The sequence below is a fragment of the Oncorhynchus mykiss genome, chromosome 18 (assembly GCF_013265735.2).
Source record: "Oncorhynchus mykiss isolate Arlee chromosome 18, USDA_OmykA_1.1, whole genome shotgun sequence".
Lineage (NCBI taxonomy): Eukaryota > Metazoa > Chordata > Actinopteri > Salmoniformes > Salmonidae > Oncorhynchus > Oncorhynchus mykiss.
The window spans coordinates 6048733-6065572 of record NC_048582.1 but is presented as its reverse complement, the minus strand read 5'-3'; the positions used below and the strand labels follow the sequence as shown (position 1 = coordinate 6065572).

The 16840-nt window shown below is 44.5% G+C and overlaps 2 protein-coding genes across 6 annotated transcripts in view; one reads left to right on the top strand and one right to left on the bottom strand.

The window, feature by feature from the left end:
• Window positions 1-383: 383 nt before the first annotated feature.
• LOC118941024 (DCN1-like protein 2) lies at window positions 384-16171 on the bottom strand. Of its 4 annotated transcripts, none has more exons than XM_036951286.1 (7): window positions 15944-16171; window positions 13677-13893; window positions 11772-11940; window positions 11449-11579; window positions 7833-7915; window positions 4949-5045; window positions 384-4581 (listed from the first exon to the last, which is right to left on the bottom strand). In XM_036951286.1, the coding sequence occupies exons 2-7, from the start codon at window positions 13849-13851 to the stop codon at window positions 4502-4504; spliced, it is 735 nt and encodes a 244-aa protein (XP_036807181.1). In that variant the 5' UTR covers window positions 13852-13893; window positions 15944-16171; the 3' UTR covers window positions 384-4501. The 4 variants fall into 4 exon arrangements, with proteins under 4 accessions (XP_036807181.1, XP_036807180.1, XP_036807183.1 ...); XM_036951285.1 differs by lacking the exon at window positions 15944-16171 and adding an exon at window positions 15114-15252; XM_036951288.1 differs by lacking the exon at window positions 15944-16171 and adding an exon at window positions 15110-15134.
• Window positions 14423-16840, top strand: part of LOC118936560 (transmembrane and coiled-coil domain-containing protein 3-like) — a 30142-nt gene continuing 27724 nt past the window's right edge. Inside the window, exon 1 of one of the 2 annotated variants that reach the window (XR_005037304.1) lies at window positions 14423-14891. Coding sequence is in view for 1 of the 2 variants with exons in the window: in XM_036951177.1 (XP_036807072.1) it covers window positions 14780-14891 (112 nt within the window). In the remaining variant the exon portion in view is untranslated. The remainder of the gene's footprint in view (window positions 14892-16840) is intronic. The other variant, XM_036951177.1, reaches the window with a different exon arrangement.

Sequence of the window (16840 nt, the reverse complement as noted above, 5' to 3'; positions counted from 1 at the left end):
TAGTTAGTATACATCCCTTCTCGCATGGTCAACTAGCACCAACCCTCCATGTCCCCTAACCCTCCAGGTCCCCTAACCCTCCATGTCCCCTAACCCTCCAGGTCCCCTAACCCTCCATGTCCCCTAACCCTCCATGTCCCCTAACCCTCCATGTCCCCTAACCCTCCATGTCCCCTAACCCTCCAGGTCCCCTAACCCTCCATGTCCCCTAACCCTCCAGGTCCCCTAACCCTCCATGTCCCCTAACCCTCATCTACCCATCCACCCTCCTCTAATGGACCTCTTAACATCTCTGTGTTTTGGGGCACATTCTCTGTGATGCACTAATCTTTATGAAACTTTCAATAGAACAGATGGATCCAAAGTCTCGTTCCCATGTTTTCTGTTAAAAACAACATGCTTTATTGACGGGGGATCTTCCGATGCCAAAACAAAGTCACGTAGAACGTCTCCGTTGCAGAACGATGACACATGTTGTAAATGCTTTTTCTTCCCTCTCAGTGGAAATAATACAGAATATGAGTAAAGCTCAGACAGTCAACACATTGGACACTCTCTCAGCGCGTACCGTAGTGTAGGAGGTTCAGAGGACGTCTCTCTCTCTCTCTCTTCCATAGTCTCTGTCTTCTCCTGTCGATACACGTCAACACTGAACAGAATGTTTTCAATACTCCCCCCCCCCCCCCTCCCAGATGTAAGTGCAATTGTCTAAGAACATGTGGCATAACAGGTGTAACTTAAAACATACCTCCCAAATAGCACCCTATTCCCTACATAGTGCACAACGTTAAGGTGCCATTTGGGAGACAGACGAGGCGCAGCCCAAAATCTCAGGAACATTTCCGGAGAATGAAGCAGAACTCCTGTTACCTGCTGCGTCAGAGGATGTCTGTTACTGAGATGTTCCGTGTGTGTGTGTGTGTGTGTGTGTGTGTAGTAGACGTGTCTCAGTCTGGTCTGATGATGTACTATAACCATACAGAGTGTGTGTGTGTGTGTGTGTGTAGTAGACGTGTCTCAGTCTGGTCTGATGATGTACTATAACCACACAGAGTGTGTGTGTGTGTGTGTGTGTGTGTGTAGTAGATGTGTCTCAGTCTGATGATGTACTATAACCACACAGAGTGTGTGTGTGTGTGTGTGTGTGTGTAGTAGACGTGTCTCGGTCTGGTCTGATGATGTACTATAACCACACAGAGTGTGTGTGTGTGTGTGTGTGTGTGTGTGTGTGTGTGTGTAGTAGACGTGTCTCAGTCTGGTCTGATGATGTACTATAACCACACAGAGTGTGTGTGTGTGTGTGTGTAGTAGACGTGTCTCGGTCTGGTGATGTACTATAACCACACAGAGTGTGTGTGTGTGTGTGTGTGTGTGTGTGTGTGTGTGTGTGTGTGTGTGTGTGTAGTAGACGTGTCTCAGTCTGGTCTGATGATGTACTATAACCACACAGAGTGTGTGTGTGTGTGTGTGTGTGTGTGTGTGTGTAGTAGTAGACGTGTCTCAGTCTGGTCTGATGATGTACTGTAACATTCACTTCACTGGGCTGGCTAGCAGTAACCCATGACGACCAACCAAAACAACACAAACAACTGAAAGGGTTTAAAAACAAAGAACTGGGTGTTGACAAGCATTTCACTGCACCTGCAATAACATCAGCTAAACACGCGTATGTGACCAATAACATTAGATCTGTAGACTGAATACGATTCATAGATTCAACTATGAACAGTGTTGTAGACTGAATACGATTCATAGATTCAACTATGAACTATATACAGTGTTGTAGACTGAATACGATTCATAGATTCAACTATGAACTATATACAGTGTTGTAGACTGAATATGATTCATAGATTCAACTATGAACTATATACAGTGTTGTAGACTGAATATGATTCATAGATTCAACTATGAACTATATACAGTGTTGTAGACTGAATATGATTCATAGATTCAACTATGAACTACATACAGAGTTGTAGACTGAATACGGTTCATAGATTCAACTATGAACTATATACAGTGTTGTAGACTGAATATGATTCATAGATTCAACTATGAACTATATACAGTGTTGTAGACTGAATACGATTCATAGATTCAACTATGAACTATATACAGTGTTGTAGACTGAATATGATTCATAGATTCAACTATGAACTATATACAGTGTTGTAGACTGAATATGATTCATAGATTCAACTATGAACTATATAGTGTTGTAGACTGAATATGATTCATAGATTCAACTATGAACTATATAGTGTTGTAGACTGAATACGATTCATAGATTCAACTATGAACTATATACAGTGTTGTAGACTGAATATGATTCATAGATTCAACTATGAACTATATACAGTGTTGTAGACTGAATACGATTCATAGATTCAACTATGAACTATATACAGTGTTGTAGACTGAATATGATTCATAGATTCAACTATGAACTACATACAGAGTTGTAGACTGAATACGATTCATAGATTCAACTATGAACTACATACAGTGTTGTAGACTGAATATGATTCATAGATTCAACTATGAACTATATACAGTGTTGTAGACTGAATATGATTCATAGATTCAACTATGAACTATATAGTGTTGTAGACTGAATATGATTCATAGATTCAACTATGAACTACATACAGAGTTGTAGACTGAATACGATTCATAGATTCAACTATGAACTACATACAGAGTTGTAGACTGAATACGATTCATAGACTCAACTTCCTGTGCGTTGCCTGTGAAAATAAAATAACTGCCAGACCAACAGTCAAGGTCTCAGGTGATGTGAACAGTTACACCCCAAACAAACGAACTCAAATCAAACAGAAAGCTTGGAGACATGGCGCATCCCAAATGGGCCAACCCGTTCCCTATATAGTGCACTACTTTTTGACCAGTACTATACAGGGAATAGGGTACAGTTTGGGACAAGCACTAGAAATCTGTGGACCTCGTACGCATTTCAAATACTTCTTCCTCTCTCTCTCACGATTATAAATGTCATCGTGTCTGCTTTATAATTGTATCGTATTCATTATTCTAAAATGGTATATCTATACATGAATCCTATGGTCACAGTCTGTTCCAACTGAAGCCATAGTATTTCTGCTGGTGTTGAGCTGTAAAGCATGCTGCTCTGTCGGTCGGTCCGGTTCTATCTGAATACCCAAAGTGGATCTGAACTGGGCCTGTATTCCTAAAGCGTCTCAGAGTAGGTCCTCTCTGGTCCTCTCACTCACTATGATCTAAAAGGCTACCCTGATCCCAGGTCAGCACTAGGATCTGGTCCTCTCTCTAGTATTCATTCTTATGTAAAAGGCTAAACTGATCCCAGGTCAGCACTAGGATCTGGTCCTCTCTCTAGTATTCATTCTTATGTAAAAGGCTAACCTGATCCCGGGTCAGCATTAGGATCTGGTCCCCTCTAGTATTCATTATGATCTAAAAGGCTAAACTGATCCCAGGTCAGCACTCCTACTCTGACGCCTTGTGGATATAGACCCTGAACCTCACACATATTAACAACAAAACTGACCCAACTTTTACACTTTAGATTGAAATGGAAGCAGAACATTACACTGACGTTGGATTGGATGAGAACATTGGATGACGACCACACCCCTCACCTCTGATTCGATGAGAAGAAACTCAACGATAATAATATAAAAACATTTTGTTGTTGTTCCTTCGTCCAGCCGCTTAACGCTCAACCAGAAACACATGCAGAACCTCCTAGTTCATCCACCATGGGCCGGCAGAGAGGACACGTCTTACTACTGTGGGTTCAGACCACAGGAGGTTGGTGGCACCTTAATTGGGGAGGACAGGTTCGTGGTAATGACTGGATCTGAATCTGTGGAATGGTATGAAATACAATCAAACACGTGGTTTCCATGGTTTCCAGGTGTTTGATGCCGTTCCATTCGCTCCGTTCCAGACATTATGATGAGCCGTCCTCCTCTCAGCAGCCTCCACTGGATCAAATATCACACCAATCTGTCTGTCTGCTGCAGAGAGCAAACTGTCCGCCCCTCTCTGCCGTTCTGTTTGCTCTCCCTAGTCGTTCTTTAGTAAGGAGGGGGGCGGGGTTGGGGGGGGGGGGGGCTGCAGCTAGGGGGGGGTGGGACCAGAGCACCAGTTCTAGAATCTATAGACACGCCCACTGATCTGATGGTGGCTGGTGTATGGGTACTGTAGTCGTTGGCCGATCAGTCTGATCCAGCCAGCCAATGGGAGCGGAGCTCATAGCTCCGCGACGATCCCACCCCCTGCTAACAGCCCGCCTCCCGGAGTGACTCAGACCCAAAACAAAGAAAAAGATAACTTCCTCTTCCTGTTGTTGTTTTCCTTCTCTCCGATTGGCTGTCATGTCGCTCCCCGGCCCCTGATTGGCAGCTCAGTCTCACAAACTTGGACAGTCTTGTAGAAGTCTCTTTTTGGCTGGTGTGTATAAAATCGTCAGCCCCTGCTGGGAACTGGGTGTGACCTATATGGTTTTACGCTTGCCCCCTGTCACGATTGGCCGGGCAAATTCCACAAAGTCGTCTATGAGGACAGGCCAAGCTCCTGAGTGGGCAGAAAAGGGTCACATGATTAGCTGCACGGTAAGTGATTGGCAGAAATGTTTTAATAGGTGATTGCGCTGTATGGCAGTAGGTAGAAGTCAAGTCCCAATCCCTAACTGATGACTCCAGGTCAGATCTTAGTCATACGCCTAGTGGTTATGGATATGGGGGGTAGAGGAATCCTGGATCTGAGGTCAGGGTGGGCAGGGTGTGGATTAGTGTATGTTTTATTGGTCCTACAGAAATGTTTGTCTGCGTTCCAAACGGCACCCTAATCCGTATCTAGTGCACTATGGGCCCTGGTCAATAGTAGAGCACAGGAAAAGGTGCCAATTGGGACCCATCCTTAATAGGTGGTTATATCTCACCTTCCTCGTCGTAGTTGGACATGTCGTCTGCGATCATGTTGCCAAAGTCCAGTAGCAGGTTCCACGTGTCTTTGGGGATCGACCGCTTATGATGCTCCTGCATTAATCACACAGAGAGATGACATCAGAGATTATGATGCTCCTGCATTAAATCACACAGAGAGATGACATCAGAGAGATTATGATGCTCCTGCATTAATCACACAGAGAGATGACATCAGAGAGGTTATGATGCTCCTGCATTAATCACACAGAGAGATGACATCAGAGATTATGATGCTCCTGCATTAATCACACAGATAGATGACATCAGAGATTATGATGCTCCTGCATTAAATCACACAGAGAGATGACATCAGAGATTATGATGCTCCTGCATTAAATCACACAGAGAGATGACATCAGAGATTATGATGCTCCTGCATTAAATCACACAGAGAGATGACATCAGAGATTATGATGCTCCTGCATTAAATCACACAGATAGATGACATCACAGATTATGATGCTCCTGCATTAAATCACACAGATAGATGACATCAGAGATTATGATGCTCCTGCATTAAATCACACAGAGAGATGACATCAGAGATTATGATGCTCCTGCATTAAATCACACAGATAGATGACATCAGAGATTATGATGCTCCTGCATTAATCACACAGATAGATGACATCAGAGATTATGATGCTCCTGCATTAATCACACAGATAGATGACATCAGAGATTATGATGCTCCTGCATTAATCACACAGATAGATGACATCAGAGATTATGATGCTCCTGCATTAAATCACACAGAGAGATGACATCAGAGATTATGATGCTCCTGCATTAATCACACAGAGAGATGACATCAGAGATTATGATGCTCCTGCATTAATCACACAGAGAGATGACATCAGAGATTATGATGCTCCTGCATTAATCACACAGAGAGATGACATCAGAGATTATGATGCTCCTGCATTAATCACACAGAGAGATGACATCAGAGATTATGATGCTCCTGCATTAAATCACACAGAGAGATGACATCAGAGATTATGATGCTCCTGCATTAAATCACACAGAGAGATGACATCAGAGATTATGATGCTCCTGCATTAAATCACACAGAGAGATGACATCAGAGATTATGATGCTCCTGCATTAAATCACACAGAGAGATGACATCAGATATTATGATGCTCCTGCATTAATCACACAGAGAGATGACATCAGAGATTATGATGCTCCTGCATTAAATCACACAGAGAGATGACATCAGAGATTATGATGCTCCTGCATTAAATCACACAGAGAGATGACATCAGAGATTATGATGCTCCTGCATTAAATCACACAGAGAGATGACATCAGAGATTATGATGCTCCTGCATTAAATCACACAGAGAGATGACATCAGAGATTATGATGCTCCTGCATTAAATCACACAGACAGATGACATCAGAGATTATGATGCTCCTGCATTAAATCACACAGAGAGATGACATCAGAGATTATGATGCTCCTGCATTAAATCACACAGAGAGATGACATCAGAGATTATGATGCTCCTGCATTAAATCACACAGATAGATGACATCAGAGATTATGATGCTCCTGCATTAAATCACACAGACAGATGACATCAGAGATTATGATGCTCCTGCATTAAATCACACAGAGAGATGACATCAGAGATTATGATGCTCCTGCATTAAATCACACAGACAGATGACATCAGAGATTATGATGCTCCTGCATTAAATCACACAGATAGATGACATCAGAGATTATGATGCTCCTGCATTAAATCACACAGATAGATGACATCAGAGATTATGATGCTCCTGCACTAAATCACACAGATAGATGACATCAGAGATTATGATGCTCCTGCATTAAATCACACAGACAGATGACATCAGAGATTATGATGCTCCTGCATTAAATCACACAGAGAGATGACATCAGAGATTATGATGCTCCTGCATTAAATCACACAGATAGATGACATCAGAGATTATGATGCTCCTGCATTAATCACACAGGTAGATGACATCAGAGATTATGATGCTCCTGCATTAAATCACACAGACAGATGACATCAGAGATTATGATGCTCCTGCATTAAATCACACAGATAGATGACATCAGAGATTATGATGCTCCTGCACTAAATCACACAGATAGATGACATCAGAGATTATGATGCTCCTGCATTAAATCACACAGACAGATGACATCAGAGATTATGATGCTCCTGCATTAAATCACACAGAGAGATGACATCAGAGATTATGATGCTCCTGCATTAATCACACAGAGAGATGACATCAGAGATTATGATGCTCCTGCATTAAATCACACAGACAGATGACATCAGAGATTATGATGCTCCTGCATTAAATCACACAGATAGATGACATCAGAGATTATGATGCTCCTGCACTAAATCACACAGATAGATGACATCAGAGATTATGATGCTCCTGCATTAATCACACAGATAGATGACATCAGAGAGATTATGATGCTCCTGCATTAAATCACACAGATAGATGACATCAGAGATTATGATGCTCCTGCATTAAATCACACAGATAGATGACATCAGAGATTATGATGCTCCTGCATTAAAATCACAAAGAGAGATGACATCAGAGATTATGATGCTCCTGCATTAAATCACACAGACAGATGACATCAGAGATTATGATGCTCCTGCATTAATCACACAGACAGATGACATCAGAGATTATGATGCTCCTGCACTAAATCACACAGATAGATGACATCACCAGAGACTATCAACACATGGAGGAAACACCTAGACTCTGTCCAGAGTAGTATATTATTTAGGGAATAGCCATTAATACAGACTGGCATCCACTCACCAATAGAAACCTGTTCCAGAGGTCCAGGAACTTGAATCGACCAGATAGAACCAGGTTCCAGTAGGCCACAGCCATCTCCAGGTCTGATACAGAGAGTAGAGGGGTTAGTAACACCATCAGTAGACTAGTCATCTCCAGGTCTGATACAGAGAGTAGAGGGGTTAGTAACACCATCAGTAGACTAGTCATCTCCAGGTCTGACATAGAGAGTAGAGGGGTTAGTAACACCATCAGTAGACTAGTCATCTCCAGGTCTGATATAGAGAGTAGAGGGGTTAGTAACACCATCAGTAGGCCACAGCCATCTCCAGGTCTGATACAGAGAGTAGAGGGGTTAATAACACCATCAGTAGACTAGTCATCTCCAGGTCTGATATAGAGAGTAGAGGGGTTAGTAACACCATCAGTAGGCCACAGCCATCTCCAGGTCTGATACAGAGAGTAGAGGGGTTAGTAACACCATCAGTAGACTAGTCATCTCCAGGTCTGATACAGAGAGTAGAGGGGTTAATAACACCATCAGTAGACTAGTCATCTCCAGGTCTGATATAGAGAGTAGAGGGGTTAGTAACACCATCAGTAGGCCACAGCCATCTCCAGGTCTGATACAGAGAGTATAGGGGTTAATAACACCATCAGTAGGCCACAGTCATCTCCAGGTCTGATATAGAGAGTAGAGGGGTTAGTAACACCATCAGTAGACTAGTCATCTCCAGGTCTGATATAGAAAGTAGAGGGGTTAATAACACCATCAGTAGACTAGTCATCTCCAGGTCTGATATAGAGAGTAGAGGGGTTAATAACACCATCAGTAGACTACAGTCATCTCCAGGTCTGATATAGAGAGTAGAGGGGTTAATAACACCATCAGTAGACTACAGTCATCTCCAGGTCTGATATAGAGAGTAGAGGGGTTAATAACACCATCAGTAGACTACAGTCATCTCCAGGTCTGATATAGAGAGTAGAGGGGTTAATAACACCATCAGTAGACTACAGTCATCTCCAGGTCTGATATAGAGAGTAGAGGGGTTAATAACACCATCAGTAGACTACAGTCATCTCCAGGTCTGATATAGAGAGTAGAGGGGTTAGTAACACCATCAGTAGACTACAGTCATCTCCAGGTCTGATATAGAGAGTAGAGGGGTTAATAACACCATCAGTAGACTACAGTCATCTCCAGGTCTGATACAGAGAGTAGAGGGGTTAGTAACACCATCAGTAGACTAGTCATCTCCAGGTCTGATACAGAGAGTAGAGGGGTTAATAACACCATCAGTAGACTAGTCATCTCCAGGTCTGATATAGAGAGTAGAGGGGTTAGTAACACCATCAGTAGACTACAGTCATCTCCAGGTCTGATATAGAGAGTAGAGGGGTTAGTAACACCATCAGTAGACTACAGTCATCTCCAGGTCTGATATAGAGAGTAGAGGGGTTAGTAACACCATCAGTAGACTAGTCATCTCCAGGTCTGATACAGAGAGTAGAGGGGTTAGTAACACCATCAGTAGACTACAGTCATCTCCAGGTCTGATATAGAGAGTAGAGGGGTTAGTAACACCATCAGTAGACTAGCCATCTCCAGGTCTGATACAGAGAGTAGAGGGGTTAGTAACACCATCAGTAGACTAGTCATCTCCAGGTCTGATATAGAGAGTAGAGGGGTTAGTAACACCATCAGTAGACTAGTCATCTCCAGGTCTGATATAGAGAGTAGAGGGGTTAGTTAGAGAGTTAGAGAGAGACATTACAGTGTCTGACAGAGAGTTACAGAGAGAGAGAGAGACATTACAGTGTCTGACAGTTACAGAGAGAGAGACATTACAGTGTCTGACAGAGAGTTACAGAGAGAGAGAGAGACATTACAGTGTCTGACAGAGAGTTACAGAGAGAGAGAGAGACATTACAGTGTGACAGAGAGTTACAGAGAGAGAGAGAGAGAGACATTACAGTGTCTGACAGAGAGTTACAGAGAGAGAGAGAGACATTACAGTGTCTGACAGAGAGTTAGAGAGAGAGAGAGACATTACAGTGTCTGACAGAGAGTTACAGAGAGAGAGACACATTACAGTGTCCCACAGAGAGTTACAGAGAGACATTAGTGTCCCACAGAGAGTTACAGAGAGAGAGACATTACAGTGTCTGACAGAGAGTTACAGAGAGAGAGAGAGAGACATTACAGTGTCTGACAGAGTTACAGAGAGAGAGAGACATTACAGTGTCTGACAGAGAGTTAGAGAGAGAGAGACATTACAATGTCTGACAGAGAGTTACAGAGAGAGAGACACATTAGTGTCCCACAGAGTTACAGAGAGAGAGAGAGACATTACAGTGTCTGACAGAGAGTTAGAGAGAGAGAGAGAGACATTGCAGTGTCTGACAGAGTTACAGAGAGAGAGAGAGAGACATTACAGTCAGATGAGTTTTGACAAAGGGCCCTACTGTTTTTCCAGGAACTTAGCTGGGTCACCCACTCTGGTCGTCATAACAACACAGACCAGCAGAAACAACAACCAGAACAAAGTGGTCCCCTCCAGGGAATCCCCTCAATGGCACCCAGTACCCTAAATAGTGCACTAGTGGGCCCATAGGGCTCTGGTCAGAAGTAGTGACTATGCAGGGAATAGAGCTCTATTTGGGACCCACCCTGGTTCTTGTTTAGCTTGATAGGTGATCTATCCGTAAACCTGTTATTACACAGTAACAGTACACTAACTATCAGACTCCAGGCCCTCTCCCCAGCATGGCTCACAGAACAGCAGTAGTCCAACTAGAGGCAGTGTTGTGAAGGGGGAGCTCTTCACTTACCTAGAAGGTCATTGTTTTCCATCTAAAAGCCATTCTTCCTGTTTGCTGCCGGGCTGCTACTGACTGAGACATAACTACATTACACCGCTGATGCCAAACCACCATAGTTATCTACCAATGTTCCCCAGGAGGAATTCAACACCAGGGTTAGGAAAACTACACCAGGGTGAAAGACCTTCTCCTCAAACACAGTGCTGGACCAACCAGGGTTTGACTAAACCCATCTGTCTGGACACAATATTTACCAGAACCTCTGTTCATTTACCAGAACCTCTGTTCATTCACCAGAACCTCTGTTCATTCACCAGAACCTCTGTTCATTCACCAGAACCTCTGTTCATTCACCAGAACCTCTGTTCAGTCACCAGAACCTCTGTTCAGTCACCAGAACCTCTGTTCATTCACCAGAACCTCTGTCCATTCACCAGAACCTCTGTTCATTCACCAGAACCTCTGTTCATTCACCAGAACCTCTGTTCATTCACCAGAACCTCTGTTCATTCACCAGAACCTCTGTTCATTCACCAGAACCTCTGTTCATTCACCAGAACCTCTGTTCATTCACCAGAACCTCTGTTCATTCACCAGAACCTCTGACCTCTGTTCATTCACCAGAACCTCTGTTCAGTCACCAGAACCTCTGTTCATTCACCAGAACCTCTGTTCATTCACCAGAACCTCTGACCTCTGTTCATTCACCAGAACCTCTGTCCTCTGTTCATTCACCAGAACCTCTGTTCATTCACCAGAACCTCGGTTTTCACTTTGAGCTTTTTTCCAGAAAGATATGTGAAATACGTACCTAGTCCCTTCTGTCCAGGGTTCTTGGCAAAGTTGAAGGTGAACTGATAGAAGTCTTTAAACTTGGCCGTGTCTTTGACTTCCTGTTCTAGTCTGGGGAGCAGAGCCTTCAGCTTCTCTGGACTGTCACAGCTAGGGGGAGCGCACACACACACACACACACAGACACCTTCTTATTGGAGTCCAGCTAATACCTGCCCGCCCTCCGTTTCAAAATGTTTAGTTGTCCAATAACAACATTTGCTTTCATTCAAAATGTTTCCTACTGAACAGCGAACACAACTGCGTGGCGCAGAAAGATGACATCACAGAAAGCTAGCTCACCCTAGCTCGGCCATGCCGTCGAGGAACTCCTTCCTGCTGAACTCACACTGTGTGGCGGCACGGAACTTCCAGGCCACCACCAGAACACTCCTACTGGCCGGGTCCAGGGTGAGGTCATCACAGAACTGCTGGATCCCATCGATACCGATCTTATTGTCATCCTGGGGGTCTGGAGAGGAACAACACAACAACACTGTGACAGGACTACAACACAGAGCTGGTACACTACACTGGTACACTACACTGGTACATTACACTGGTACATTACACTGGTACACTACACTGGTACACTACACTGGTACATTACACTGGTACATTACACTGGTACACTACACTGGTACATTACACTGGTACATTACACTGGTACATTACACTGGTACACTACACTGGTACATTACACTGGTACACTACACTGGTACACTACACTGGTACACTACACTGGTACATTACACTGGTACATTACACTGGTACACTACACTGGTACACTACACTGGTACACTACACTGGTACACTACACTGGTACATTACACTGGTACATTACACTGGTACATTACACTGGTACATTACATTGGTACATTACACACACACCTCATTAAATGTTTCCTTTGTTCTTCATATACACCCACAGAGCACAGTACACACCTGATCCTAACACTCTCCACCTCTCCCCTCTCCAGTAAACACACACTACACCACCTCTACCATCCCCTCCTCTCCCCAGTACACACACTACACCCCCTCTACCATCCCCTCCTCTCCCCAGTACACACACTACACCCCCTCTACCATCCCCTCTCCTCTCCTCAGTACACACACTACACCCCCTCTACCATCCCCTCTCCCTAGTACACACACACTACACCACCTCTACCATCCCCTCTCCTCTCCCCAGTACACACACTACACCCCCTCTACACTCCCCTCTCCCCTTCTCTCCAGTACACACACTACACCCCCTCTACACTCCCCTCTCCTCTCCCCAGTACACACACTACACCCCCTCTTCCATCCCATCTCCCCAGTACACACACTACACCCCCTCTCCTCTCCTCAGTACACACACACTACACCCCCTCTACCATCCCCTCTCCTAAGTACACACACACACTACACCCCCTCTTCCATCCCATCTCCCCAGTACACACACTACACCCCCTCTCCTCTCCTCAGTACACACACACTACACCCCCTCTACCATCCCCTCTCCTAAGTACACACACACTACACCCCCTCTTCCATCCCATCTCCCCAGTACACACACTACACTCCCCTCTCCTCTCCCCAGTACACACACTACTCCCCCTCTTCCATCCTCTCTCCTCAGTACACACACTACACCCCCTCTACCATCCCCTCAGTACACACACTACACCCCCTCTACCATCCCCTCAGTACACACACTACACCCCCTCTACCGTCCCCTCAGTACACACACTACACCCCCTCTACCGTCCCCTCAGTACACACACTACACCCCCTCTACCATCCCCTCTCCTCTCTCCCTAGTACACACACACTACACCCCCTCTTCCATCCACTCTCCTCTCCCCAGTACACACACTACACCCCCTCTTCCATCCCCTCTCCCCAGTACACACACTACACCCCCTCTTCCATCCTCTGTCCCTAGTACACACACTACACCCCCTCTTCCATCCTCTCTCCCTAGTACACACACTACACCTCCTCTTCCATCCTCTCTCCCTAGTACACACACTACACCCCCACTACCATCCTCTGTCCCTAGTACACACACTACACCCCCTCTTCCATCCTCTGTCCCTAGTACACACACTACACCCCCTCTTCCATCCTCTCTCCCTAGTACACACACTACACCCCCTCTTCCAACCTCTGTCCCTAGTACACACACTACACCCCCACTACCATGCTCTCCCCTCTTACCTTTGTATCGGTTGTAGAGCTGTTCTAGCTTCTTGCGGTCCACAGAGGTTTTCATGGATTCTTTATAGTAGAGGTCGGGGTTCTGGAAGTAGTTGTCTGTGGCCACCTCTAGTTTCCAGTCATTCTGGGTCAGGCAGTACACAGCTGTCCTCTCCCCAGACTGAGTAAAGGTCATGAACTGACGAACCTTGTCCTTTTGAGACGACTTCAGCTTATGCTGCAGGAGAGGAGACACACACAGTTGAGATAGACAGGTGCACACACACATATATATATATATACACACACACACACACACAGACAAACATATATACACGCGTATATACACACACACACAGACAAACACATATATACACACACGCATATATACACACCCGCATATACATATATATACACACACACATATAGAAAGACTACAAAGAGAGGCAGGTGATCCATCGACCTTTGACCCCCGACAGACTGCTCTTCAGGTCACTTGCTAAGGCCATCAGGTCAGGTGCAGCAGAAACATGACAGATAAATCCCCCACTACGGAGACTAATCTGTGACTGTCTGTTGGAGAGCAGGTCCATCTCTCTCTCCAGAACAGCGTCTTTAGACAGACAGGCTTGTCTGAGTCCTGCCAGTCAATGACTGGTGTTCTGTTCAACCCATCCCTGTGACTGTAAACGTGACTTTCTTCACTCCCCAAAATATTATACATCTATATAGAATCATATGGCATGTTTGGGAGCCTGAGGGACAATCCGTTAGAAACGGGAAATATATCGGTACATCGGTGTCGGGATGACCAGATCGTGATGTTTTAACATTCCGCAATGATCTAAACGGTGGTCGGGACCGATAACGGAGCGGGATTAATAACACACACTGGCAGCAGGCATTACATCACTCATCACCGTGAGCAAGGCACAGAGTGAAAAAAAAACAAAACAAACGTTTTGCTCCTAGAAACAACGGCGGGGTTGGTACACGACCACGGAGTCCCGTCGAATCAGAACAGTGTCTCTGTCGGTGCAGTGCGAGATGGCTATAATCGTGAGAAGACAACTGCCCGCCCGTCTTGCAGACCTGACCCTATCCTCTCGCTCTGGACCCGCCCGATGGTAGCGGGCATTGGCGGCGCCCTCTCCCGCGACCCAGTTCCCACGCCAGCGCGTACGGACAGCCCCTCTCTGTTCCAACGCAAAGGCGACATACCAACCAGGGGAAAAGGTAAGTGTTGCAAGTGCGGGTGTCCACAATAACAACTGACCTTCCATTTCCCTCATAAATTGCAACAGTGAACGACACACTGGCAATGCGACACTGCCAGAGGACACCTCGTTTCCCCGTTATAGAGAGCTTCATAGCGTGCCTCCCAAAACATTTCCAGCTATACACTTCGTACCATGGGTTTGTTCACTAGTTTATGTTTATCCTTTTGATCTTACCTACCATTTTATCACCCTCTGTTTGGCCAACTTGATATCCCAATGCCCCTTGTACGCCTGCGCGGGAGGTCAGCGCTACCGCAAGGTAAAGTTTGAGGGTCTAAACTGGGACTTGTAGTTCTTGGGATAACCAGTGATCGTGGTCAAGTTGTGGCCTTGTTCTGTGCACTTCTGAACCTAATAACACTGTACATGGATAGTGATGACATTGTATGCATAATAAACAGTTGCATAAAATGTTAATTATGTAAAATAATGTGATTCATCGCAGATAAAAATGTACTTGCACAATGCCATTGACTAGCTGTGATGAGTTTATGTTCATGGTCTTTAGAGCTAGTACAGTAGCTAAATAAAGCAGTCAAACAACTTTACAACTGTGTAGATTTTTTTCCAATAAGGTCTGTTACTTGTGAAAAACGCCACTTGATAAAACTACATATCCCAGATATCCGCGTAGATATCCAACCAATCGTTGGGATTTGTTTCGGAAGTGAAGTGAAAAATAACTACAATGTAACATTTTCTTACGGTATCGCAAACTTAATTCAACACAAACAACTTGATTAAAATGTTGTTGACATGTTACGAGAAATTCGACTTCAAATTCTCATTTTATGGAGCTAACTGTCAATGTTGAAATAGTTTGAAAAGTTCGGATCCGTACTAACGTTAGTTAGTTAGCATTAGCCATCAAGCTAACCTAGTAGGCGCGAGCAGGTTTGACAGCTTTCTGCATTCATATCTAACCTTGCTAAAACATCGGGCACGCAAATGTCATTTATAAAGAGCAATAGCGCAATATTGAACAATACGTTTGACCCAAATGCATACCTGACAGACGTAGCTAGGCCGTTTGTTGCGGTCAACCGTAAGGGGTCTTGGAAATGCATTAAGTTTGTCGCCCTGTGTGTAGTTGAATGCCTGCTCTAAGGCTCAACGTTGGCTAGAGCTATGTGGCGGATTGGGGAGGGGTGGCACTACAAGAGCACGATTGTTTCCCCTCTTCTACTGTGGAGTTTAGGACTGAGAGAGGACGACGTAGCACACTAGCTAGTAGGTAGCTGTCTTAACATTTTACCTATTTTATTTACCACGAATTTAAGCATAAAATAGATAGCGTACCTGCTGAATATGTAATTCAACATTTAAAACCATGATCAGAACACTGTCAGCTGTAATTCCAACCTTTTTTTTGTCTCTCTCCAGTGAATGAATGGTCTCTGTACTTCATATGAATATGTAATGATACTGCACAGCTAATGCAACATACTTGTTGGCTATTTTTGTGTTGTTACGGATGGTTTTCATTATTCAGTGATCTTGGAAATAATTGTATTCTATAGGCCTGTGTGTGTCTACACCTTCATGAACAGTGGTCTCATTGATCAACACAGGTCAGTAGGAGTAGCTGATTCAACCCCGAACTGCGCATGAGGAGGGACATAGGTGTCTGGAATATAAACATAACTAACCCTACCCATGTACACAAAGGTACTTTGCTGCTAGTATAAATTATAAACGTTTTTTTTTCTTCAAAGTCATAGGTAAAACCATTTCTGCAGTCTTTGGCCTCCATTTTATTGTTGACTCAGTGTAGTGTGACCTGCTTCTTCCCGGAGCTAGCTCGGGCTGTCACCTGTGTGTGGTGAGGCAGGTAAGTCAGGTGAGATGTGTTCTGGAAGGATATAGGTCACTGGATACAGGTGTGGCTCATCAAGTAGTTGTTCC

Bases quoted from the DNA above. Each gene is read 5' to 3' on its own strand.
- LOC118941024 (XM_036951285.1), bottom strand. The intron at 11,941-13,676 runs GTAAGAGGGGAG...GTTCCTCTCCAG, and splicing joins GCTCTACAACCGATACAAAG to ACCCCCAGGATGACAATAAG. The intron at 4,582-4,948 runs GTGAGATATAAC...CTGCCCACTCAG, and splicing joins GTCCAACTACGACGAGGAAG to GAGCTTGGCCTGTCCTCATA.